This window comes from Trichosurus vulpecula, chromosome 7, assembly GCF_011100635.1.
Source record: "Trichosurus vulpecula isolate mTriVul1 chromosome 7, mTriVul1.pri, whole genome shotgun sequence".
In the NCBI taxonomy this organism is placed as follows: Eukaryota; Metazoa; Chordata; class Mammalia; order Diprotodontia; family Phalangeridae; genus Trichosurus; species Trichosurus vulpecula.
Genome location: NC_050579.1, coordinates 36,135,785 through 36,163,046, shown reverse-complemented (window position 1 = coordinate 36,163,046; position 27,262 = coordinate 36,135,785). Strand labels below are relative to the sequence as shown.

The window sequence follows — 27,262 nt, the reverse complement described above, 5'->3', positions numbered from 1 at the left end:
GAGTCCCTAAGTTATGGCAGTTTGTTATCAAAGACACCCACCCTGACATTGTCCCCTGGATAGGCGTGATCTCTGCCACCTCTAACCCAGAAAGCTTTCTTTTACAAACCTCAGTGTATATGTTGACCACTCAGGAGGAAACAACAGAGGCTTTAGGCCCCAGACTACCAAGGCCTGACTCTATATCCCCTTCTTAGATAAGGTGTCTCCTACCAAGGCCAGGCTCTGTTCCCTTCTTAGGTAGGGCACCTCTCAAACTGGGGCCTTCAGGGGAGAAATGTCATCTAAGCACATGACCATTGATGGCCCAGAAATGCTGGGAGGAGGGAAGGGTAACTCCTGCATTGGGTCAGGAATGACAGCAAAGACAGAGACTCCCATGGGGATGGAGGGGCTGAGGTGGCAGAGTTGGGCTGCCTGGGAAGCAGGTCTGCCTGGAGGTACTGCCCCCACAGCAACTGGACAATGAGAAAGACTTTGGAGATTTAACACAAAAGGAGTCTGGCCCCTTCCCTGGGAATACACTGAGTGGGAAGAAAGGTGGGAAAAGGAGTCATTGGTCATTAGGGGGCTGACTGCTAGTGTCTCCAACTCTCCCCCTACCAGGCTGGAATGGAAGCACTATCCCTATCCCACACCCCACTCCCACTCCACCCTGCTACCCTAGGTCAAGAGAATTCTGCCAAACTTCTCCAATGCCTGCAATCGCCTAAATACCCTAGATCCTTACCAAACAACCTCCCCCCTCCCACCCAAGGCCTTCCTGGAAGAGGAGGACATGCCCTCTTCAAACTATAATCTGAGACCCCAACAAATGCATCTGTCTAACATCTGGGAAGAATTGAGATAGCAGGGGAGAGAAGCCACTGAGATGGAAGGGAACCCCATTTCTCACTCAAGGACCTTGGGGATCCCCATGACTTTCAGCAGAGGGGATATATGACAAGGTAAGAACCACCCCCACACCCCCCAGGCAGTAGGGAGCAAATCACACCATCTGCTTGATGGAGGGAGGGGCCAGGAGCTGGGGTGGAGGGAAAGTTGGAGGCCAGAAGGGGCCTCAGTTTGGGGGAGGTCATGGCCCCCCGCTGTACGAATAATCTGCCTTGTTGTGCATCACCAGCTTGTTGTCTACAAAGTAAAAACTGTCCGACTGCGTCTCGTAGGGGTGGCGGATCATCTCACTGACTGTAAGAGACCGAAGACAGGGCCAGAGGTTAGGAGCGGCTCAGAGAATGGCTTGTTTGATGAAAATCTAGTTAGAAGGGGGCCAGATAGGGGGCAACTAGGTGGCGAAGTGAAAAGAGAACCGGCCCTGGAGTCAGGAGGACCTGAGTTCAAATCCGGCCTCAGATACTTGACACACTTACTAGCTATGTGACCTTGGGCACGTCACTTAACACCAATTGCCCTGCCTTCCCCCTCAAAAAAAAAAGGGGGCCAGGTGAAGAATCAAGAACCATCCCAGACAAGAGAGAATAGAACGTCTCAATCCTCCGGGAAGAGAGGCAAAGGACCCCCAGGACCCACACTGGACCCACGCTGGATCATGGCTACAGAGCAAGGCCCCCTTGCTTAAGGGTCCTTCACTGTAACAAGAAAGGGCTAGGCTTGGAAGCAGGGGGGTATTCTCAGAAATAATTGTGATGCAAAAAACAAAGGACATCAAATACATATTTTTAAAAAGGGACTAAGTGAGAAATGGATGGTATTGCGTAGTTAGGATCCAACCCCTGTCTTACCACTGATCCTCTGTGTCATCCTAGGGAAAAATTATGGACCTTCTCTATGTCTCAACTTCCCACCAACTCACCACCTTTACCCCAATATACAAGTAGAGAGAACCACGTGGTAGTGGGCACACACACACACACACACACACACACACACCTACACATACGACCACACCTGCCCGTGTGCATCCCATAAACGCACTTAGCTCCTCCGAAAGCGGGGGAAACTCATAGATGTGTTCACAGGTGTTCTTGCTTCTGGGGATGCAGAAACCAAATTCGAAGTCAAAACTCTTGAGGAGTCGGTTCCGAAAGTAGTGCCTCTCAATCATCCGGAAATTACTGATGGGCTTGTCTCCCACTGTGAACTCCACACTGCGAAAGGATGGGGAGATGGGGAGATGGGGAGGGCAGCATCATGGAAGGGGCAGGAGAGGAGCCAACATTTGGGAACAGTCTCTTCCCCCTGAGGGGGAGGGTTATCTCCTCCGGAGGCCAGTTCGAGGGGCTCCCAGGAGCTGGGGCCTGATTGGCCTGGCTTTATGGAGCCCCTTTAAAGAATGCACAATGCCCAGATGTCCTCTGGAAGGCAGGGCATGGTTCAGGTGCCTCCCCAACCACAGCCCTATCCCACACCCAGATTTCCCAGTAACTCACGTGGCTCCAACCTGCCGCAGGCGGAGGAAGGCTGGGGTGAACTGGTAGCGGACAAAGCGGCCAGCATTGGGGTCCACGTCCCGCTTTTCGCTAAGGTCTCTCTCTGCAATGGCGGACCCCCACCACCCCCGGTACCCTGGGGTGAATGGCTGGTAGACCAGCACCCGCCCCCCCTGAGCACAACATCCTGGGCTTCCTTCATACCCAGCTTAGCCTTCCCTTCCTTGAGTAGCCAGCACCCTGACAGTACTTGGCATAGTACCAACTGCAGGAGGCCCAGGCTCTCTACTCCAACATACACACACACACACACACACACACACACACACACACACATATACTCTTACACACACACCTCCCACATATTCACACACTCACGTATATACATAGATATGCTCTTACATCTCTCACACACTCAAACATATACATACTCTTATTCACACATAAACATACTCTTACACATATTTTTACTCATTCACACACACTTTTACCCACACTCAAAACACACACCCTCTCACACCTCACACTGTCACACACATACACTCTCACACACATACACATACACACACACACTTTGCACATAAACAAATTCTCACACACTTCTCACAAAAACATATTCTAACACTCTCACATACACAATCATACACATACACACTCACTCAAGCATACACTCTCACACACACACCCCAACACTCTTACACACATTCACTAATACATACACCTCTCATTCACATATACTTGCACATACTCTCACTTACACACACAAACACAACCCTCTTACACATACATACACACTCTCATACCTCTCACACACATACACACACATTCTCACTCTCACACACACTCTAACACACATCCTCTAACACACATTCGAATATACACTCTCACAGCCTTCTCCCTCTTTTCCTCTCTCTCTCTCTCTCTCTCTATCTCTCTCTCTCTCACACACACACACACACACACACACACACACACACACACACACACACACATATGCACACACCCCTTACACCCCTCCCCTTACCCTCCCCACCCTCCAAAATCAGCCAGGTCCTAGTGTCTCCTAACTCCTAAACCCAGCTCTATCCAGAGCACCTTCCTACCTCACTCCTCACTCCCAGGGATTTGGGGACAAAAGGAAAAGAGAAAGGCCAAGGCCCCAGTCCTGCCTCTCCCTAGCTGGGAACATAGCTGATCAAACAACAAACAGGTATACCTACCATCTGACTGACACTGTGCTAGAATCCTAAAATTTAGACATGGAAAGGACTCATTTAACAGATGAGAAACCTGAGGCCCAGAGAGAGCTTAAGTGACTTATCCAGGGTCTCACAGCTGGCAAGTGATGATGCTAGGGATATGAAGACAAAATGAGAGCTCAATGTGCTTCTATTCCATCAGAGGCAGGGGGATGGACAGGATGACCTCCCGAGGTCTTCCCTGGCCTCTACCTGAATTCTCACTCTTATAGCGTGGTCAGTTCTGCCGCAAGCACAGCCAGGCACACAGGAAGAGTTTAATAAATGCTTATTGATTGAATAATGATCATGGCCAGTGAGCAGGCACCACAGCTGGCCTAGGAATCAGGAGAACTGGATGGCAGCCCTGGGCCTGCCATCCACCAGCTGCGAGACCTTGGGCAAGTGAATCCACCATTCTAGACCTGTTTCCCATGAATGAGGAATTCCCAGTGGGTGAATCTGCACCACCACTACTAACCCTCTTTCTGATCCAGCCCTCTACTCACCTGAATTAGGGGGCTTGCTAATCTCGAAAAGAACAGTGCCTGACTCCATGTCCCGAATCTTGAACCTGGTGAAATCAATCTTGTAGACATTCTCCTCTGGAGAGCAGAGGTAATCTGTGTCAGAGAAGGAGGAAGGGGAGGGAGATGATGGCCAGTGAGACCAGAGAGGTTGGTGTGCAATATACGTAGTCTCCAAGTGGCCCTGGGTAAGTCACTTCCCTCCTTGGAGGGTGTGAAGCTACCACCATCTGTCCAGAGAAGCCAAGGGAGGAGACTCACAGTATCAAACCAGAAAAGGATCTCAGGAGCCTTCTGTCTGGTCCAGAGAAGGAAACATGCCCAGGGAGGTGAAGAAGCTTAAGATCCTAGCTCTACAGATGGAAGGGACCAAGTCCAAGCCCCTCGTCTTACAGAGAAGGAATACTCTATGTTCTAAGATCCTGCCAGCACTAACATTCAATTCCAACATTTGATGTTCTAAGGTCCCTTCCAGCATTCCAAAATGCCTACAATTCTATGTTCTAAGGGTAGGCATGGAAGGAGGCCAGACCCCATCCTCAGGGAACCTTGCGTCTGATGAATGGGAGCTCTGGGGTCTGAGGGAGGAGGGAGATCCACAGCCCACCTGCCCTGGGGAGATCCCAGTAACAGGAAAGAGATAACTAACCAGAGAAATTGGCAAACAAGTCCCACACTTTACAGACAAACGCCAACCTCGCACTGAGGCTCTATGCAACTGATGGTGGGGTGCAATGTAGGGGTGGCTGGAAGCAAAGGGAAGGAAATAAGCACTGATTGCTAAATCATCTAACATATGCCAGGCACTGTGCCAAGCCCTCGATAAATATCTCATCTGAAGGAGGAGGGTGACTAGGGTGACTAGGACCTGAAAAGACCAAATCTGAACCAGTTTGGGGGGAGGGGGCTGGAGAAGGAGGAGAGGGAAGGGTACAATCTGAGTGAAGGCTAGGAGACATAGGGGAGCTAAGTCATGAAAGGGACAGGGTATCTGCAGGGCCTACGGAAGGTCTGAAAAGCCTCCGGCCACTCCTGCTTGAAAAAGTCTCTACTTAAAACGTTCAAATTTACTTATGGAGAACGAAATGCTTCTGAGTAGGATTTTCTGACATTTAAAATACTTGTGTACATATATATGCATGTGTGTGTGCACACATACCTACACACCTACACATACACACATATATATACATGCATGCATGAAACAGCATAAAGTATTATGTATGTATGAGAACAAAAAATATATAATATATTGTATATATAAATGCAAGTATTTTTAATGAATGCTGAAAAATCACACTCAGAGGTATTTCTGTCTCTCTAAGTAAATAATTACGCATATATTTTAAGTCATATGACAAAGGGTCACTGGACCCCAGGCAGCTGCCTGTCTTGACTCTCACTTAGTTATTCAAGCCTTGCTCCCTTTCTCTCTTCATATCAATAGGAAGGGAAGATGAAGCCCCCAACCCAGATCCCCCTCGACCTCCCCCAACACACACCCACACACAAAATCTCTCCTGTGCCCTGAGTCATCAGTCCCTGGTCCTCCCCTCATAAGAGGCTTAGCTATCCCCTGGAACAACGAAAGCAGATTACCAAGAGCTATCAGCTGACTGAGTGTAACTAGAACAGAGGAATGTCCTGGGGGCAGGGAAGCCCTGCCTGGAGCCTCAGGCCCCATCCTCAGGGACCCCTCCACCCTCCTCTAGCCCAGTTCCAAATCCACTCAGTGCCAGAGAAGCAGAAGGGGCTTCTAGAGCTCAGAAAATAGGTCCCTAGCCAGGCCTGGTGCCCCCAGGCAGGAAGGTAACTCTAGGCCCTTGCTTCTGGGCAGCTCTGCTCCCAAACCTTTGTGGTCAGCTCTGGTCTAACTTTAATCCTCCTTGCCGTAATTCTAGGGTGACCAAGTTCCTGGTCCAACTCTATGCGCTGATGAAGGGGACTGAGCCAGAGGGGGTAGATACTTTAACCACTAACACCCCTCAAAAAACTCCAAGCCTGCTTGTCCTCCTGATAAAGTGGAGAGAGGACCTGGAGTGGGGTTGAGAGGCCCAGGGGGACCCTAGAAGGAAAAAGCCCAAGTGTGTCACGTCAGTAACAAACAGGAAGACAGAGTCCCTGGAGAGCTGCTTGGGGCGATAAGGAAGTACAGGCAGCTAGGACCACAGCTCTGCTCAGGAAGGGAGGGAAGGGTGGAAAGAAATTGTAGCAGGCCCTGAGAATAACCTCACTCGGATCGGAGGGCAGGCCTGAGGCAGAAGCCACAAAAACCAAGCCTGCATCTCCCTCACACTTGTCCCCCAACCTCAGAGCCCTTAGAAAGGCAGGTTCTCGTGGGAAACGCCAACCTCTCACCCCCCACCTCCATCTCCTCAAGCCTCTTTCTACCCCATCCCCATCTTGGCCTTCCTGAAGCCTCCCCTTCTTTAGAAAGTCTGAAGAAAATGCTGTCTCCCTTCCTAGGGGTGGGAACAGGCCCTGGAGCCCCCCCATGCCCAGCCTTGTCTTCTCTCTCTGACAAGAGATTGGCTGACCCTTCTCATCCTTCTCTCCCTAGGAGAAGCCAAAGCGCTACAGCCTCTCATATCTCACTGCATGTGCTTGGGCAAGTCACCTATTTCTGGGCCTCCTTCTTCTCCTTGGTAAAATGAGGAGGCTGGGACAAAAAGCTCAGGTCTGAGGTTCTCTGGAACAATGACCACTCCCCCACAATCTCTCTTTAAGCTGGGTCCCATAAAAATCACAAAATCTTAGCCTCAGAAGGGAGCTCAAAGACCCATTAATGCCACCACTTGTTCCAGCCCCTCCCCTAGGTCTGATCTGCTTTTAGAAGGCACCCGCTATTCCCAAAAGGCCCTCAGGCGCTGTGGGCCCAGAAAACCAGGCATGGGTCCCTCCTTGCCAGCCTCCCTCCAGTCTCTGCTCTCTGGGGGGAAGAAGTCTAACTGGTAACTACAGTGGCAAAAGACTGGGGAAAGATCTAGGGGTAGAGGTGCTTGGGGCCAGTTCAAAATGGCCGACGACCGACCTAAAGCAGAATGGGTGCTTCTGGGGAGGGAGCTCCACATTTCCCCCTAGCCTAGGCTGCTTAGGCCACAAATCCTTCCCCATCCTCTCCTCCCCCAACTTCCCAGCCAAGAGCTCAAGGCCCAGGACAATCCTGGAACAGCTGGTGTCAGCAGCCAAGTGGGGTGGAGGGGGGGTAGGATCTGAATCTCTGGGAGATTGGGGGAAGGGGGAGACATGGGGGCAACAAGGGAGGAAACTAGAGGACAGAAGCAGGGTCCCATTGGTCGCCTGTTCACCAGATGGGACCATAGGTATCAGGGTTAGGGGTCCAGGGACTGAAGGGAGGAAGGCAGTTTGGAAGGGACAGATAGATGGGCTGACTGAAAAAGAGAGAGGAGGGCAGAGGACAGGAGCAGGGTCCCACTGGCTGGTTTGGGTTTGGGATTTTTTGGTTTTGTGTGGGTTGTTTTTGTTTTCAGATAAGACTGAGGTAGGTCAGCTAGACTAAGAGAGACAAGAAAGAGATCTTGAAAGAGAGAAGGGCTATTTTTCTGACCTGAGTTCAAATCTTCACTCTTCCACTTACAACTTGTGTTACTTTGGACCAGTCCCTTAATTTCTCTGGACCACAGCAGTCTCATCTGTAAAATAAGGGGGTTGGAGAAACCCATCCCTAATGTCTCACAGGTTAGTTCTAAATCCTATGATTATGAAATCGACCTCAGCTAGCAGTAGAGAAAATAAAATGGGCTGAAAGCGAGTCAGGAGGGACTGAGGTCAGAGCCAGAGAAGGACTTCCTGTTGTTTCATTTCTGTCTCTGTAGCCCCATGGCTCACCATAGCACCTGGAACATAGGAGGCATTTAGTACATGTTGAATATGAGTGGTGAGACTTTGGAATGGGGTGGCCAAAGTCAATCTGGCCTACAGAAGGAGCTAGGTAGGTCCTGGTGCCTCATCCTTGGGAGGTTCAGAGGCTAAATTCAAACCAGACAAGGCTAGGAGAGAGAAAAGGAAGTGAGGGAGAGGAACTCAAGACAAAATGGGAGACCCCGAGGCTCCATGACCCACTCCTCAAAAGTAGCTGTTCCAAGGATCCTCAAAGCCTTCTGGGTAGGGAAGTCCTTCCCTAGAGCTAACCTGCATTCTGCCCACCACAACTTAAGTTTCTTCTCTACCCAGTCACAGAAGATATCTTTCCATTAGATATGAGCTCCTTGAGGGCAGGGCCTGTCTTTTGCCTTTCTTTGTATGCCCAGTGCTTAGCACAGTGCCTGGCACATAAAGGTGATTAGTAAATGCCTGCTGACTGACCTTTCTCCCTGGTCCTACCACATCCAGCAATCCTGTTTCTTTGCAATCGGGGTCAGAATGTCCAGTGTCCCAAGGCAAGGGCCCAGTCTAAGCAGGCTTTTCCTCCTGTGTTAGACCCCAAACCCCAGGGTAAGGGACAGAATGAGGAAGGACAGCCAGGCCCAGGGAGATGAAGGAGGAAGGGGTCTACTTGGGCTTAGGGAAAGAACAGGCCTATTTGGTTAGGGAAGAAGAGAGAAGAATCCTTGGGGAAACTCACCACCCTACCCTCTACTCAGCCACTGCATGACCCAAGTAACATCACATGCTAGACCGACCCAACTCACACTCCTTTCCTTAGCCTAGGAGGTTGAAACAGGGGCCTGTGTGACAACGCCCGGGTTCCATAGCCTCGGGCCCTTGCAAAGGGGCACAGGGCCAAAGCCTTACTCCTACCCAGGGTGCTCAGGAGCTCCAGCTTCCCCAGCTATAGTGAAAGACCTTTTCTCTCCACCCTGGACGGTGAGGGAAGGTGGGGGAGACCAGAGGTATCCCCTCCTGTCTCCCCCTTCCCAAGGGGCTCTCTGCCTTGTGACCTCATCTGGGCCCTCATTTCGGCCCTTAGCAGAACCCGCCTAGTGACATATCCTGTACCAACCGTTATGTAACTTTTAATGGGTATGAGTTGTCTTGCCGGCTAGGCTGGGAGCTCCTTGAGAGAGGAGATTGCTTTACATATCTAGGCATCCCTGTATACAGTAGGCACTCTCTCTTTTGATTATGGACCAACTCCCTGTCTCATTTCTTTTTCCAGATATCAGGATCTTGGGAAGGAGGAATTGAGCCCCCAAGATCAGCAATTCAGGGGCATTCTGTAATACCTAGCCCCAGGACCCAGAATTCCCTAATGGTAAGAAACAGAGCCAGCCAACTCAACAGTTGCCTGGTGGCAGCAGCCGGGGGGGCTACACTTAGACCCCGCCCCCAGCCTTGGGTCTCCAGAGACAGCATCAAAGTCAGGTGGGGGTGAAACACCCCCAAATGCCGCTCTAGAGAGTAGAAGATGATAGGGAATGGTTGGGCATAAGCAGCCCCTCTCTTCCCACAAAAAGGCTGTATGTCAACATGAGATGCTGTCTTGGGCTGGGGGCACTAGGCCACCGGCTTAAGACAGAGAGATTAGTGTTCAGGGTCACCTCATTGACCTCAATCCATAACAAGCAGATCAGAGACTGCTCCTGGGGCTGGGAGGAGGGGAGTGTGCCTGGAGGGGCCAGCCAGCCCAGGTTTGACTCTTCCTAACTGGATGCCCCTGGCCATGCTCCTAGCAAGAACTGGTACTAAGACCCACATTTACCCCAGGGTGCCTCCCCTCCACATTCAATGCTAATGCCCAAACGTAGTGAGGGTCCATTCAGCAGGTACTGGGCCCTCCTTGAAGTCTAGGTCTGATCTAGAACCTTGCAGGGGTACCCAATTAATCCACCCCATAGCATAGAAGGTACAGGAGGGGAGAAAAGACGACCACCCTCATTGCCTCGCCCCATTTAGTCTAAGTGGAAACGGGGGTAGGGGCCATGCCCGAGGCTCTCCGCAATTGAAGGCTATTTTCATAACTGAGCAAAAGGCAGCTCCCTGAAGGCAGAAAGGGGATGAGAAGGCAGGATGGGGGCTGGAAGTGGAGAGAGACGGTAGGATAGGGTCTCGAAGTGGAGAGAATGGGTGGGGCGCAGGGAGCAGAGGAGAGGAAGGAGGGGCGCGGCTAGAGCACAGATCGGGGTGGAGATGATGGGCTGGGGCTGGGGAAGGGGAGGTGTGCACAGAGGACAACGCCCAGGGAGCTCCCTGGGGCCGCATCCCTCCGCCCCGACCCCACTCCCCGAAGCCCCCCACTGCTCCCTCACCGCACGTGATGCGCTGTAGCCCCAACACATCTTCAGGCCCGATCAGCGCCTTCCTCCGCAGCGCCTGGGGCTCCGGCTCCGATTCCGGCTCGTCGTCCTTGCAGCCCGAGGCCCCCGGCCCGGGGTCCGACCCAGCCGTGGCCCCGGCCCCGCTGCCGCCCTTCTTCACCTTCATGGCCCTGGTCCCGGCCCCCAGCTGCCCCTCGCACCGCCGCGGCCGTCCGGCGCCCGCGCAGCGGGTAAGGGGAGGCAGCAAGATCTGCCCAGGTCTGTCCGGCCCGGCCTGGCCTCTCTACTTCCCCACCCCACCCCACCCTCCCCCCGCGGCTCCCGGGCCGCCCCTTGCTCCTGGCCCCGCCCCGACCCAGGTACCTGCTCTCTGCTCCACCCCTAGGCCCGCCTAGCTGCGCGCCCCTGGACCTACATCTCCAGCCTTCCTCCCTCGGCGCCTCTTTCTTCACATTCCCTGCGCTCGTCCCTTCTCCCCACCCCCAGACCTATCCCCCAGTCCTCCTCCTCCCCCCAACCTCTCCGCTTCACCCCGAACGCGCAGGGAACACCCTCTCCCCAAGTGCCAGCCTCAGTGGGAGGGGGAAGGACAGTCCATTTGGAAAAGCAGATGGCTCGAAATAACGTTCAGAGCTGGCACCGGGGCCTCGGCGTGCGTGAGAGGGGGGTGAGGACCATTCTGGGCAGGGTCCCTCCCTAAAGGGGAACAAAGGGATCTCTGAAATCCTGTCCCAACCGGCCTGTAGGCCCCCAAGGGGCGCCTCTCATCTAGTGTCCGTACTCTGACCACCCCCCCCCCCGCCCCAAGTCAGGCTCTAGCTCCTGGAACCATGGCTGCCCATACCCCACTCTAGAAAAAGGGGTAGGGGAGGAGAGACTGAAGCGGGGCGGCGAAAATTCAGCCAACAGAAGGGAATGGGGGAGGGAACAGGACAGCCAAAGGCCAGATGGCATTTTGCTTGGGTAGTGCCAGCTCTGGGAGCAGGGAAAGGGAAGTTGCAAAGGCCAGAGCTGTAGAGGCCAATGTCTTTTCTTCACAGGCTAGGAGCCAGAGACTCAGGCCCACCTGCTGTGCCATACAGCAGTGGGCAAGGGGAAAGTCAGTGAAAAAAGCTGAGGAGCTGTTGCAAACCAGGGACATCTAGGGCCTTCCCCCACCCCGAGGGAGGAAAATGAGCCCCAACCTGGGGAAGGCCAAGCGACTCCAGGGCCCGCAGCTAGTGATGCCTAAGCCCTCTGTAAGGAGGCTGGGAAAGTGATTTCATGGGAGAACCAGGGCTCAGCTGTCACTACTAGGGCAACACCAGCAAACGTTGGTCCTTTTCTGCCTGGAACATTCCATCCCAGGATTCTCCCAGCAAGGCAATGCCAACAGGTCTCCCATTCTGTATACCTCCTCCATCCCAAGAATCTTTCTTTCTCTGTCCAAGTCTGCAGACACATGAATCAATCCTCCAACAGCAGCATGCCACCATTTTGTACCCCAAGTCTCAGTTTGGAGCTTACAGTTTAAACCAAAGAGTGAATAAAACACGGGCAAATCGTGGAGGGTCAGGTGACCCTAAGAGTTTTATTTCCTTTTCAATTTCCTCCCTTTCTTTCCCTTTACTGTCCCAACCCACCAACTGGGCTGATATCCCTTATGAGGGAACTAAATCAAAGTCCCAGGGCAGAGAACTTCTTAGGGGGCCTTCCCTTTGCCCTCCCACCCACCCACCCACCCACCTGGAGGCCTGGCCTCTAACCAAAAGGATCTGCAGAGTGAGGGCACAAAGGACAGAGAATGAGGGTTCCCCAAAATGGAACCAGGCTACTCCCAGGAGCAATAAATAACTCATCTGCTCTCCAAGCTGGCCAACCCCACCCCCCCCCCAGCTTTCATAAAGAGTAAACTCTTTGCCCCCATTCTCCCTGCTTTGCACAATCAGTCCACCTTTTCAATATCCTTCCTGGCTTTTTGGTTCTCCACGATAATCTTGATCATGGAGAGAAAAATGGGCACTGCCATGGGCAGGAAGAGGGGAATGTAGATGGCAAACTTCTGGTCATCAGGAAAGTAAAGGAGGTGAAGAAGGGAGGGGTCAAAAAAGGCCTTCTCAGAGGATGTCACTGCCTCCCGGCTGGCACGAAAACCAGACTCCAGGTTCCCAGCAGACAGTTCCACCGCTGCCTCCTGGAAGGCATCCACTGCTCGATACACCTGGGCAGGAGGGCATCAATGAGCTGTGGGGCCTAAGTTAAGCATGGGGAGGGGAGGGATGGCACTTTGGTGCCTTCTGATGCCACTGGTGTCCTGGGTCACTCTGGGAGTCACTTAAAAGGACAACCAACCCCCTCACCTAACCCACGAAGGGGAAAGGCAAAAGCAGGGGGTGCTACCAGGCGCTACTCCAAGCCCCTCCAGGTGTCATCAGGACTCACTGGGGAGCTCCCAACACCCTCCACAGCAGCGTGCAGAGGATGCGGAATCATCCCAGGACCCTGGAGGTTGGAGGTTCCAATTCAATGAGTCCTTCCTCATTCTAGAGTTGACAAACTTCCACCCTGGGACCCCTAACCCCTCAAGTCAGATGCCATCTGCTACGTCAAGTCCTTCCCCATGCTACCACTTTCTACCAACCTTGGCCCATACCCTCTCCACCCTGCCACTCAGGAAACCCCTAGCCCCATCTATTGTTACAACTAGACAGCGCACGCGCACACACACCCCAGTAGGATTCTACTTATTCCATATTTCTCATGGCCACTTCCAGATGTTCCCTCCACCATCATCACCCTTTGAGATTCACTCAATCCTTTGACCATTTTAACCAAATTCTTGTTGCTGTAAGACACCTGTCTCCAAGCTATACCCCGTCCTTTCTCAAGGGATTCAATTCTGGGTCACAGTCACTGCACTCATACTTGGGGACTTTAACATACATGCTGATGTTCCCTCAAGCATCCAGGAGGGTCCAGGACAAAGCCTTAAGAGATGCCCACAATCAGTGTGTGGGAGCTGGCAGAGGAGACTAAGGAGGGCTTAGGAAGCAACCTCAGCTCCCTACAGTCACCTTCATTTCAATTCTGCTGCTCACACTCTAAGTCACCCATAATGGTGCCAACTCCAATTCCAATTTCTGATAACAATGCACCATCCTTCCATCTCCCGCTGCTTCAATCTTCCCATGTCTCCTCTTCATCATGATTTTGATCTTCAATGCCTCCATCGATCCCTGTCCTCCAAATCCATCCCCTGTGCTTGGGCTTCCCTTCTCTCCCTTTGTCATCCCCTAGAGATGTTAGTTTGGCTTGGAACAATCTCCAACCACTGAACGATCACGCCCACATCCATCTGCCTTCCGTGCCCTGACGTGCCGCTCTGCTGAGCGTCGGCCGACAAGGCACCCAAGTGTACGTTCATCTCACCTAGGCCTCCCAGCCAAATGCTGCTAGTCGATTCTTCCTGCATGGTTCAATCACAAATTCCACATCTTCCCTTCAGAGCTCCCTCCTCTCCCCATGACAGCTAGGTGGCACCATTGTGCACAGAGCGCTGGACTTCAGACACTTATTAACTGTGTGACCCTGGGCAAATCACTTAACAGACTGCCTCAACTCTGACATCTATAACATGGGGATGAAACAGCAGCTACCTCCCATGGCTCTCATGAGGACAAAATGAGTTAATATATGTCCTCACAGAGGGCCTTGTAAGCTCCACCTCGCCTACTACACACCTCAAAACCCCGACATTCTTGCTTTCTCTCCTCTGACTTGGTCTGAGAAAGCGGTGGTCAGTCCCTTTGTCAAGGCTCCTGCTGTACCCGAGCCCTTCTCCTGCCTCCTGTCTCCAGTCTCTGCCTTTCTATTGGCTCCTTCCGTGGGGCTGTCAAAAATGCTGGGTCCATCCCCATTCATAAAAAAATCTTCACTCAGCCCTGTCACCCCCTTATTTCTGCCTTTCCTTTCAATGGACTAAGATGCCAGAGTGGTCTCCTTTCACCCCCTTCCTCCTGACCCCTCTACTCAACCCAAACTGTTCTCCCTAAGGTTAGCAACAGGCTTGGACCACTAAATCACGCGGCCCTTCTTCCATCCCCTCGTCCTTGGCCTCTGAACCCTCTGGCCACCTCCCTCTCCTCCTCTTCAGTCGGTTCCCACACACTAATCATGGGCATCTCTTAAGGCTTTGTCCTGGACCCTCTTTTCTTGCGTCATTCAAGGGTGGCTGGTGATCTCCTCAGCTCGCATGGGTTCAATTATCAACCCTACACAATGACTCCTAAATTATATGTCCAGTACGAAGCTGCTTCCTTCATCTCTGGCCCTGAACTGATCTCATCCAGCTTTCCCCTCTCTGTCCGGGGTGCTGCCATCCTCTTTCATTAACTCCATCCCGACTGGGCCCTGTAGATTCGGCTTCCTTCACCTGTCTCACATCCATCCGCTTTCCTCGCTCCTATCAGGGGCCACCCCTCTCCTGGACACTAACTGCTTCCTCCCTGGCATCCTCCCCTCTCCACCCTGTGCATCTTGAGAGCTGCCAAAATACTATTCCTCCTTTCTGGAGTGTGCACAAGAAAAATCTGCGATGAACTGTTCCAACCTTTGACTCTAGAGCTCTTGCCCCTGGGCACCAAACCCAAGGAGACCAGAGACAGATGGTGAGGGCCCAAGGGCCGTGTCAGCCAAGAGGCCTATGAAGACTCCGTGGTAGTAAACACCAGGAGGCAATGTGAATGGCTCACAGGTGTGGCTGCTGTGCTGGTAGCCGCCATTTCTGGTGTTCCAGGGTTCACAAAGAACTTAGCGTCTTCTGTCCTTGGACACTCACGATACTGCGACTATTATTACTTCCGTTTGACTGAGGCTGAGTGAGGTTCAGTCACCTGCCCAGGGTCCCAGAGCTGCCCACTGTGCCCACGGAGGAGAGCACAAAGAATTCAGAGAAACAGGGAGACTCGTACCAAGAGCTGGAGAGTGAAGTCAGCAGTACCTGGGGCACAGGAGTCCTACCCACCCTTGCCAATGCTGATGTGCAGAATGGTGGGCATGGAGGGCTCATCTGGACAGGGTGATTGTGGGGGGAGGCAACGTACACAACTGACTGTGACATAAAGAACAGGAGCACTGACTCTGGAGTCCAAAGACCTAGGTTCAAGTCCTACCTCCACCATTTACTACCAACCTACTCTTGGATGAGTCCTATCCCCTGCATGGGCCTGTTTCCCCTTGGAGGTCAGTACCAGCTCTAGATCTAGGACCCTCCCCTACTCAACAATCTGCTGTGGCTCCCTATGGCCACTGTGGTAAAACACCAACTCCTCAGCCTGGAACCTGAGGTCCTCCGCCATCTGCCTCTGAGATCCCTTTGCAACCTTGTTCCCATGATGCCCCACAAAGTGCTTGACCCTGCAGCCAACCCAGAGCACAGCTATCTTCCCTCCAGCATCTGCACACCCCAGGCCTGGCCGTGCTCCTTCCTCATCTAGGCCTCTAAGAATTCTCATATTCTTATTAGGCCAGGCAGTGGTAGCCCAGAAGTTCCTGGAGGGCAGTGGCTATTCCTTTCCCGGCCTTGTATCCCTAATACTCAGCACAGTACCTACACAGCGGGGAGCCTGTATGCAACACACACCTCGGAGGCCACATCATCCTTGATAACAATGTTGCTGATCTTGTCTAGCAGCTCGGCGAGGGAGGTCAGAGTGGTGATGACCGTAGCCAGGTTCTCCACTGCCCGGGCCCACAGTAATCTGTCCAGCTCCCAGGACCTCAGCCCTTCACTCGGAGGGCTTCCCAGAAGGAAGTTTTCTGGCATCTGAGGGTGGGGGACCCCAAAGAGTAACCTGAAGAACAGGGAGAGGAGAGAAGCAGGTAGGGGCAGGTGGCAGGTGAGAGAGCTGAGCCCTAGTCCATGCAGGGTCTGGCCTTAGATGGGGCATTAAAAGATCCGGTGACTGCCAAAAGATGATGGACATGCCTGAATACCCCCAAGACTCCCCACCGCATCCTTTGTGAAGCATCCCCCGATGCATGGCACCCCACCACGCAGCCAAGGTGCCTTCTTCCCACCTCCCAGCCCTGTGGCCGTTCCTCATGGCGCGTGGCTCATCTGCCTTGTGCCAGCCTTCTGTGTCCTAGCTTATTCCAATAGACTATACATGGTCCCTGAGGGCAAGCACTAAGTCTAATGTATCTCCTGTGCTCTCTCTCCCTATAATGAGTACGGTGGACACGCAGCAGATTGTTTGCTTAATCCCGACAGTTCAGCTAAACCTTGTGAAGCAGAAAGGGAGGGTGGCCGACTGGCTAGCTGGGAAGTCGCAGCCTCTGGCCACTTAGATGCATGACCTTGGGCAAGCTGCTAAGCCCTCCATGCGTGATGAAACACTCTCTGGCTCTCGGCAAGCTCCCAGAGTAACCTCCCAGAGCCTGGAGCCCACCTTTATCCCCAGCCCTTCCTGAAGCTAGCCCCTATTTTCTGCTTAGCACTGCTGCTCCAAGGAAAAGGAAGGAAACTCATCTTCAGGGACCCTTCTGGTGAGATCTGAGGACAAAGGGTTGCCTTCTGACACTGAGCCTGCCCCTCACCTCATGTTCTCAGGGGGTCGGAGATGGAACGCGCCCCAAAAGGTGACAGGTAGAAGCACTGGAACTGTAAGAGCTGATGCCTGTCTTCCTAGCGAGGTTCCCCACCCAGTACTAGAGGTACCCAGGGCCCTCACCGCATCTGGGACAGGAACACTTCCATCACTGGTAGCATGTCCACATTGACCTTCACAGGGTACCTGCTGGTATTGTAGGCACTGGGGTCAACGTTGTACACCTGGAGAGAAGAAGTCAAAATCACTGCACGCTGGCAGAGCCCCCTGCTAAGACACTAGGGATGATGACAACATGATGACAATGACCAATCTCAGGCCTCCCAGTCCTAAAAAAGAGGAAAGGTGACACCCTGCAGGTGTAGAACACCGCCCAGGCCGTCAAATACAGCTGACGCAGCCCCTGGATGTGCCCCCGCTCTTTGCTACAAGGGAAAGCTCACTATAGGCAAGGGGTAGGTCCCAAAAAGATGGGGATGGGAGAACAAAAAGGCATCAACAAAACTTTAACAAAAGAAGACATGGAAGACAGCCCTGCCCTCAGGGAGTCCCCATATCCAAAAAAGACCAGGACAAAGCCAGTAGCCAGGGCAGCCAATCCTGGGGGATCAGGGCTGAGGGCAGGGGAAGGCTCCATTACCATGATGCCCCCCCCAACGGGGGCTATGGAAAGCATTGGTGGCCACCCGGGCCCCATCCTTGTCCTGGATATACAGTGGGGAGTGGGCACGCTCGGGCACGTACAGGAGGAAGTTGATGACTGGGTAGAGGGAGGCAGCTCTGGATCCTGGAGGAGAAAGAGGCCAAGGAAGGACAACTGAATCTGCTCTAGAGCCACACTGTGGCCCCAGAAGCCGCTGTTCTCCCCTGGTGGCCCCCACTATTCCAACAGCTCCTGGAATCTCCCCTCCCACAAACTCTTGACGGATGAAGTTGAAGCTTCCCTGGCCCTGCCATGGCTGGGCTTGTAACTGCCAGAGCCAAGCAGAAGAAAGTGGCAACAACCCCACACGCAGCACCCTGTAAGCATAAACACTTGCGTGGCTCCAGGCTTTGAAACCATGGGTTCCACCATTCAAGATTCATTTCTTTCTCACTACCCTCTTCCTGATATGCCTGCAGAGAGGGAGCCGTCTAAAGCACAAACACAACATAAAGGAGTTATCAGATACTTTCCTGGTGAGGAAAATGGTGACCAGAAGCCTTGTGGACTCCTGGGGGCACAGTGTTCAAATTCTGCCCAGGCTGCTTAGCAGCTCTGTCCCCCACGCTCCTCCTCTCTGCCCAATTTTCGACCATAACCACTCATCCAAGCCCCTGCTTGTGTGATCGGTGTCTCTAAGGGAATCCCAGGCCCTCAAAATGGCCAACAACTGTCAAACTAGCCTGGGGGCCCCTTTCTCACGCCTGCTGCCCCTATGTCCTCTAGTCTGGACCACGAGTCCCACCTTGGCAGAGATCGGACCTGGGCACCAGTTTCCACACGGTGCCTGAGCTGTGGGGGGTAATGGCTTTGGGAGATCCATCGTCATCTCTGCCCAGGTGACACCCAGGCCTCATCTCCGGCCTTCCTGAGGTCCAAACTGGCACCACCTGCCCATTGCAGACTCAACTCATACAGAGCAGAAGCCACCATCGTCCCCCCAAGCCCATCCGACATCTGTGTTTCCTATTTCTCTCCCCATCCCCCCATCCCCCCAGTCCACAAGCTCTGTCATCCTCAATTCCTCATCTCTCCCTTACATCAAACCCCTCCTTCCACTCTAATCCTCTACACAGCTCCCAGAATAACATTCTTGAAGCGCCCCTCAGACCCAGTCACTGACCTCCTCAACCAACTCTGCCCTGCCTGGCATTTAAAGCCCTTCTCACCCCGGCTCAAACCTACCTTCCTAGTGTTCTATGTTACTCCTCTTCACACACTCTAGTTTAGCCAAGCTAGCCTCTTTACTCTTCCTCACACACAACAGTCTATCTCCCATCACCACACTTTTGCACAAGCAGTATCTCATGCCAGGAATCCAGTCTCCTTTGCTCTAAGAATCCCTAGTTTTCCCTAAAGCACAACTCCAATAACTCCTCCTACAGGGGGCCCTGCCTGATTCCCCATTTCCATCCTCCCAGTTGCTACTGCTTTCCCAGCAAGATTACCTCATGTTTATTTTGCACTGACTTAGTGGTGTTAAGTGTTTTCTCCGTCAACAGAACGTTAGTTCTTTGAGGACAGGGAGCATTTCACTTTCATTTCTATATAGTGGGGATGGGGAGCCTAAGAGTCTGCACAGGGCAGGGGCATATTTAACTGATGAAAGTGACAGTCTGGAAATGCTCCCTCGTCCCTACACCAGGCCTAGCAGGGACCTGACCCACAGCCTTCAGGATCACCCCTCAGTTCCCTTCCCCATCACCACGTGTGCACACACACCCCAACACACAGAGCTGCTTTGTAAGCACCCTATAACCCCCTCCTTCCCTGTCACCACACATACAAGAGTACATACGCACACACAGTCCCTCTCCTTCCCCGTCACCCCCACCCCCACAGAGGGTTTGTTTACCCAAACGGGCCTCCACAGGGTTGATGACGTGAGGGAGGCTGTGAGCAGCCAGGGTGTAGCTGGAAGAGGCTGCATCAAATCGAGGAGTCACTCCAAGCATGGCATAGTACAGGATCTGGGGGAAGCCCAGGTGTCCGGCTGGTTAATAAGGACCTCCAACACCTCCCCTGAAGCAGGAAGCCTAGGCCAGGCAGCCCCTCCCCAGCATCCCTCACCTGAGAGTCCATGGAGAAGTTGCCGATGGCGCTGAGCAGAGACAGGAAGGGCTGCACGTAATGCTCCACTGCTCCCTCTATGTCCCAGTGGACTTCATGGGACTTGGGATCAGGGTTCAGTAAACTGAAGGTGATCTCATAGCCTGTAGAGGAAGAGGAATCAGGGAGGTCACAAAACCCCTGGACTAGGAGAAAGGAACCAAGGAAGGGGAGAGACAGATGGGATCTCGACTTCTCCAAAAGGAAGAGGCCTTATCTCCATCAGCACCCGGGACCTCACAGTGTCTACATTCCTTCTCATTCTGAGATTCTGGGATGCCCACTCCACCATGGGCACAAGGCCAGGGCCCTCTGGGCCTCTGCTTTGCCTGCCCCACCTCACTCACAGGCAGCCCGGGAGGAAGAGAGAAGCTGAGTGTGGACCACACCAACCCAGGCTAGACTTGAGGGGCCGCCTCTTGTCCAAGCTCAGTTTGTCCTCTGGAAGGCGGTCACCCAGAGCAGAAGCAAGGACCTCCTCGGTCAGCGACATGGCCTGGGCCACCTGCAGCACCCTCTGGCCAATCACCGTCAAAGCCTGCCGACCCTGGGCTCCCCGGACAAAGGCAGTCCTCTTGGGTCCAATGTAGCTCATCTTGTCCTGTGGGGAGGAGAGATAGTAGATGGTGTGGCAGTGTCTCAGGAAAAGGGGCATCACCCCCCAGCTGCATGAGATGGGTGGTATGTGGAAATGACCCCTATGACAGAGACTTCCATGGGATGCAAGAGACTTCCCGAGAAGAAACAGCAAAACTTCCAGGGCTCTTTACCTTGGGGAGCAGTGAGGATTTGTCAGGGATCACAAATATGTTGAGTGAGCCCAGTGAATCCTCCTTTGGTGAAGGTAACGCGGCTTCAGCCTCTAAGGAAGAGAGCAGCCAGTTGGGCAGGAGGCCTAATGCCCTCGCCCCCTCCCCTCCAGAAAGTACCACGACAACCCCAGACCAAGGGGCATCCTCCAGGTCAGAGCCCAGCATCCCTTGTGCGGGCCCTGAGAAAGCTGCTTCCCTGGGGGGACCCTCCATGGTGGCCCCCCTCCTGGCCTTTTTCCATGGAGGCCACAGAAAAGGAAAGTGAAGAAGGGCACAGGCCCTCCTCGCACCTTCAACAGTGTCCATTTTCAAGGCTTTCTCCTCATAGGACCCCGCCATCCGATAGGCCTGCTGAAAGCGGCTTTTGAGCTTCATTTTGCCTGAGGGGAAAGGAAGTGTGGGTTCAGAGGCTGGCCCTCAGGACAGTTCTCTCTCTGTAAGCTCGTCCCAGATACACCCGAGGCAAAAAAGGCCCAGAAGCCTTGGCTGTTGGCTTGGCCATTTGCTCCCTATTCACTTGTCTCCAAATGTGCTTGTACTTCCCCAGCTCCACATCTCTGTTTATATGTCCTTCTGACTTGGAATGCCCTACCCCCTCCCCAACCTCCATAGGTCAGGGAGGTACATCCTGCCCCAAGCCTTCCTTCTCCTCCTGTTCCCCCAGCACAGAGATGGGCTCAGCTCTTCTTGGTTCAGATCCCATGACCCCCTCTGCTCCCTATGGTCACTCTACCAGGCACTCATGCCCACCCAGGACTGGGGCAGGCCACCATCTTGCAAAACCACTGTACCTCAGTGGGGCTAGGGGAAGAGAGAATGAGATGCTCCAACAGCCCTCCCCCACTAGGATCCAAACCAGTCCAGTCCAGTCCAGTGTTCTCTTCTCACCCTCAAGTAGCATTATTCCTGGAGGGCAGAATGTTTCTAAAAAGGTTGAGGGCTACCTACCAAGGAAGGGTTAAGTGAGGTGGATGGCCTAATTCCCTTAGCCTTCCCTTGAGAGATAAGGGACCATGGAGGCCAGAGGTAGCTCCCCGTTACATGTCTAGATTTGGCATGGACTGGGCATAAAGGCCATCCTAGAACTGACTCATCCACTCTAGGTCTTCAGATGAATCCCAGGCCAATTTCCCCTCCCCATCATCCTGCTCTCAGGTGTCCCTCCCTCTGTGGTCTCTTGGTGAGTGTTCAAGGACAAACTCATTCTCACATCAGTCTAAGCCTAACAGAGTAAGGGGTATCTGCTGTGAAATTCAATTCAAGTGAATTCAGCATTTATTAAATACCTACAGTGTGCAGAAAAATGGGAGGCAGTGATGAAGGAGATGGGGAAACTGACCAAATTTGGATATAATACAAAAGTCTTTATGGAACTTTCGGTCTGCCTTTCAAGAAAAAAGACCCTCAAGTGTATTACTTGAGCCCTTTATACAGCTGAACATATTTATCTGAAAACTGGATTGAGAATCGGAGGACCTGGTTCTGCCACTGACATGCTGGGAGACCTCAGGCCAGTCACCTCATCTCTCTGGGACTCCGTTTCCCATTTCTACACTGGCCTAGATGATCTGTCTCTCAGGTCCCCTCCGGCTTTAAGTCATGATCTGCTGCCCCTGGACCCCAGCCACTGCTCCCTTCAGACAGACCACCACCAACCCCAAACCTCAAGGGGGAGCATGCCTGGCTCTTGGTAAGGACATTCCCTCCTTGCTGGCTTGGCACCAGAAGGAGATATGGAGAATTCAACAAAACAGAGAATCCAAACAGCATTCATAATTCATTTGAGGTTCTCACTTTCCTCACTAAGTCTCACCCTACCACCAGCACTACTGTTTAGCCTTAATCTCCCAACGCAGTTCAAGGGTCAAGGAGCCTGGGCTGTTGTGGATAATGGGCAGTTTCTGGAAAGCTGTATTTGGGAACGGAGCCTAAAAAATACCTGTGTCAGCCTTCCACCTGCCCAACAGCCATACAGTAAGCATGCTACTTGGAGACATCTATATGCTATTCTTTATATTGGGGAAAAAACATTTCAGACCATAAGGAAGATGATTTCAGTGCCAACCCCACTCCATGTCTGCCAAAATCAAGAGGGACAAGGGGTATGAAGTGCTCTACAACCTTACCGTGCCAGACCCACATCAGCTGTCACCATTACCAGGACTCACGGTGGAAAGACTAGACGGTATAATCACATCCCCTTGAATTTCTAGACTATTCCTGCTTTCAAAATACTCGGCCAAGATCCTCGAACTCAGCTCTGCTGTTCCCACTCCTGCCCGAGGCATCTCCAGAATGCTAGCATGCAAACCAGCAGTGGGCCCTGGCTGCTTCTGGAAACTCGGCTTTTGGGGCTTGGGGCTGGCCTTGGCAGCGGGTTCTGCTCCTGAGGCCTCCCAAGAGTCTTCGGCTGGGTCTCCAATTCAACAAACACTGATCAAAGGGCTCCTAGCTATACAGTGCCTGGCCTCAAAGAAGCCACAAGCATTTCGTAAGCACCTACTGTGTGCCGAGCACTGTGCTGGGGCTACAACAATCCTCTAGGTGGAGACAACACATATAAGCAGAAGGATTTCACACAAGATAGCATACAGTGAGGAGGGATTAGCAGTTGGGGGACATGGGCTTGATGCCATTCGGGGAACAGGATAAAGGTTTGTTAATCTGTATGAAGCAGAGGCCAAGCTGAGATTTGGAGGAAAAGAGGCCCTGTAGGAGGTGGAGAGGAGGAGGAAGGACAAAGCAAGCCTAGGGAGAGGTCAAATGAACACTGTCTACAGAGAGCAGCCCATTGGCCAGTGTGAGTGAAACATGGGAATGAATAAAGAGAAGTGCCACGGAGTAAGCCTGGGAAGACAGGTGGGAGCCAGGCTGCAGAAGACATTGAAGGCCAGTAGAAGGATCTCATCCTACTGTATCCTAGAGGCACCCAGAGCCCCTGAAGATTACTGAGCTGACGAGTGACACGGTCAGAGCTCTGTTTTAGGAACAGAAGCAAAGAGATGATTTGGAGGGTGGCTGTCTTAGAGAGCACTGCCAACCACCGCACTTAACAAGGCAGAGAGAAAGAACATGGCAGAGAGAACAGAGAGCGAGACGTGGACCCACCTCCAGTACTTACAACTGCGTGACCCTGGGCAAGTCACTTCATTCACTGGGCCTCAGTTTCCTTAAATGTGAAATGGAAATAACTATACTCATGGCGCCTACCTCGCAGGCTTGTCAGGGATCGAATGAGATTGTGTACTTTCTCATTTTGTAAATGTGAACTAGTATCTGACTGCTGAGGGGTAAACTCCCTCTCACCCATGGATGCTGAGAAAAATCTGTGTCTAGGCTTTGGTGACCTGGTGTTAACACTTGTATCCTATAACACGGGGTGGAGTGTGTTGGCAACCAAAAATGGGCTCCTTAGCACTTAGTCAACAAGTGCCCTTGACTAGTTTGGCTTTTTCCCCTGAGCTGAATGCTGTTTGTATGTTGGACTGGAGTAAGCTTGTCGCCCCCTTCACCTTGCTTCCCTTGCTTAAGCTGATGGAAAGAACCTGTGCTTTCCTGGTCAACCCCTTCACCTTGCTTAAGCAGACTGAAAGAACCTGTGCTTTCCCTGGCGTACCTTACACTCCCGCAGAAGCCGGATGGTTAAAAACAGCTTCCGTTGGAGCCAGAGGCTGCTATAGCTACAGCCACAGCCGAAGCTGAAGCAGGAGCTGCCAGTAGCAGAGCTGACCTATGGGAGGAAGCTGAACAAGGACTTGAAGCCAGTGGGTAATCTTTTTACCACAGAGGGGGAAGCATGATTTTGTTTTACACCATCATGCTTCTCTGTAGCCTCCTGGTTACTCTTGTGAGGCGTACTTACTGGGCCTGGAAGCTTTTGATCAATATGTCAAAATGGGGATGCTGGTTCATGGGTTGGTTACTGTGGAGCCTAAATATATGCTTTGATTCTTCTGCCTCCTACTTTGAGAGTTTCTTATATCCAGCGGTTCCGAACCTTTCAGACATATATGTGATCCTCTTTGAGATTATAAACTCTGCCCTCCTAATACAACACTATAAATTTAACATCCAAACAAATACACAAAAAGGGTGGGGGGATAAATGAAACCATAAATTAATTTGTGGGGCTTTTAAAAGCACCTACTAACTTTACCATGGTAACAACAAAATCATCCTTAATCAGCTTTACCAGACACCCAAGGCTCCAGGACCCTGTGCCTTGCCCAATTGCATTCCCAGACTCCCCAAAACTGTCAGGGTATCCCCGTGTCCATCCCTAAGAGCTAGAGGGAGGCAAAGACACAGGCAGATGGGGATGGAGGCACTCACATTTCAATGGGATATCCCGTTCATTGACAATTGTGAAGGGCAGCTTTTGCTGATCCACAATGGGCAGAGAACCCTGGACAAACACCACCGAGACTGGAACTCTGAGACGGAACTAAAAGGAGACAGAGGAGATTAGGGGCCCCCAGCTGAGGTGGCAGATTCCTCCCATCCTACAGCACCACGATATAATGTTGCCCCCTGTCCCCCCTCCAGAGGCCTCACCAGTAAGGAGTCCAGCTGGCTGATCTGGGAATAAGGCAAGGCTGCCCGGTAGGTCTCAGTGGTCTTCCACCACAGGGGCAGTCCCAGCATGACAGCCATAGTGGCAAAGCAGAGGGCAGCATGTTTGCCTCGGATCTTCTCTGAAGGAAGAGGGGAGATAAGGAAGGAATCGGCCAGAAAAACCTCTCTGGAAGAAGTGGGGAAGGGAAGCCCACTAACGTCAACATCTCAACAATCAGTCAATGCTCCCTATGTGCCAGGTGGTGGGGCCTAGAGGCTGGGAGCTGCCCACACTGCCCACCTCTTCAGCTCCAAGGGGGTCTCTAATCCTTCCTCCTGCTCACACACTAAGGGGGGTGTTCTCAAGTCCCTGTTCTCCCTCCCTTTACAAAAGGGAATCTCCAGTCCAGGAGCTCTTAACCTGGAGCCTTAGTTTTTTTTCCTTCTTTTTGATTAACCGTATTGCAATATATCTGGTTTCCAAGGTAATCCTATTTTGTGCATTTAAAAATCCTGTGCTGAGAATGAGTCTCTCACTATGGAGAGCCTACGGTGATGCCCACACGGGCATGAACACACACATTCCAAGAGGAGCCTCTAGTCCAGGGGCTCTTTATTTATTTTCCTTCTTAATTTTGATAACTGTATTTAAATATTTATGATTTCTCTGGTAATCCTATGTAAATCTTTGCGTTTGTTATGCTGAAAATGGGTCTCACACACTATAGGGAGCCTATGGGCATGCACACACATGCATGTACACACGTTCTAAGGGGCTCCTTAGTTCCCACACACCCACGTAGGCAATACACACACAAATGCACACCTGCTTGTGCATACGCACACAAAAAACCCAAGGGCGCACGTACATAATGCATACCAACACACGCGCGCGCAAGCACCTAACCACACAAACACGCCACACCCAGGAGGAATGCACACAAAGCACACCAACACACGCGCGTGCACGTACACCCAAAGGTGCATGCACATATGCGCACACACGTGCAACGCACACAAGCTCACAACACGCGCAGCCACATACACCCTTCCCCAGCTCCCCGCAGACCAGGGGAAGGAGGACAGCTCTCCCCTCCCCCAACTTCCCCTCCCGGCTAGGTCCCCGCCCCCCTCTGGGCCTCAGTTTCCCCCTCCCTCCGCGGAGGCCCCGCCAGGCTAGGACCCCTCCCCTGCACACCTGGGTCCAAGGTCAGCGCTGCCAGCGCCTGGTTCCGTTCCCGGTCTCCTCGGTCCACCCGAGGACGTTCCAGTCGAGCTCGCTCCGGCATCCTTCCTTCCGGCATCCTTCCTTCCGCCATCCTCCATTCCGCCATCCTTCCTTGCAGCAGAGCACAGGCCGAGTCAGGGCGGGGCTACACCGACGTGTCCTCCAATCAGAGCTCAGCGTGCCGTTGCCCCGGACGGGGCGGAGCCAAGGTTCAGTCGCGGCCAATCCTAGAGCGGTATCCCCTAGCAACTTGACCGGGCCCACCTCCTGAGCGCGAGATGCCCGTCCCTACGGGCCGAGGCGAGGGACTGAAGAGCTTGGGACGCGTTGGCCGAGGAAATGCGACATCGGGAAGAATGCACCTGCTCTAGCGGCTCCTGATGCAAACCCAGACGGGAGACGCCCCGGAAGACGTGAAGGAGGCTCGGGGGCGGTGGCGCAGACCTTGCAGACGTCATCTGGAAAGGATCGATCGTGCAGAAGGTCTTCTGATGCTGCCCAAATCAAATCAACAAGCGTTTATTAATCGTTAATCAGTATTAATCATTATTAATCAAAGAAAGGCAGAAAGAGACCCTGCCCTCTAGGAGCTTACAGTCTAAGGGGCCATCCCTGAACCAGAGTTCCCAGCCACTCCATGGCACTGTTAGCTTTTCATTGCGAAGACATCCTGCCTGACATCAAGCCTCAGTTTACCTCTCTTGCATTTCCCATTCCTTGCTTCCAGTTCTTAGGATCATAGATTTAGAGCTGCAAGGAACCTTGGAGGTCATTCTGTCCAACACACTCATTTTACTAATGAGAAAACTGACGCCCAGAGGAGTTAAATGACTTGCCTAAGGTCACATGTATAGTTCAACCCTCTCCCATTTCACAGATGAGAAAACTGAGGTCTA

The 27,262-nt window shown here is 52.7% G+C and overlaps 2 protein-coding genes across 3 annotated transcripts; both read right to left on the bottom strand.

Moving 5' to 3' along the window:
- Positions 1-701: 701 nt before the first annotated feature.
- On the bottom strand, positions 702-10,640 carry UNC119 (unc-119 lipid binding chaperone). Of its 2 annotated transcripts, none has more exons than XM_036768705.1 (5): positions 10,365-10,640; positions 4,138-4,251; positions 2,391-2,493; positions 1,909-2,108; positions 702-1,188 (listed from the first exon to the last, which is right to left on the bottom strand). In XM_036768705.1, exons 1-5 carry the CDS (start codon positions 10,537-10,539, stop codon positions 1,076-1,078), a joined length of 705 nt encoding a protein of 234 aa, XP_036624600.1. In that variant the 5' UTR covers positions 10,540-10,640; the 3' UTR covers positions 702-1,075. The 2 variants fall into 2 exon arrangements, with proteins under 2 accessions (XP_036624600.1, XP_036624601.1); XM_036768706.1 differs by having other exon boundaries at positions 1,936-2,108.
- A 1,464-nt stretch (positions 10,641-12,104) lies between these two features.
- Positions 12,105-26,490, bottom strand: PIGS (phosphatidylinositol glycan anchor biosynthesis class S). The gene is made up of 12 exons (XM_036768804.1): positions 26,337-26,490; positions 25,139-25,278; positions 24,917-25,028; positions 20,875-20,964; positions 20,543-20,634; positions 20,166-20,373; positions 19,734-19,876; positions 19,519-19,633; positions 17,601-17,747; positions 17,084-17,207; positions 15,994-16,204; positions 12,105-12,573 (listed from the first exon to the last, which is right to left on the bottom strand). Exons 1-12 carry the CDS (start codon positions 26,470-26,472, stop codon positions 12,298-12,300), a joined length of 1,794 nt encoding a protein of 597 aa, XP_036624699.1. The 5' UTR covers positions 26,473-26,490; the 3' UTR covers positions 12,105-12,297.
- Between the last annotated feature and the right edge of the window lie 772 nt (positions 26,491-27,262).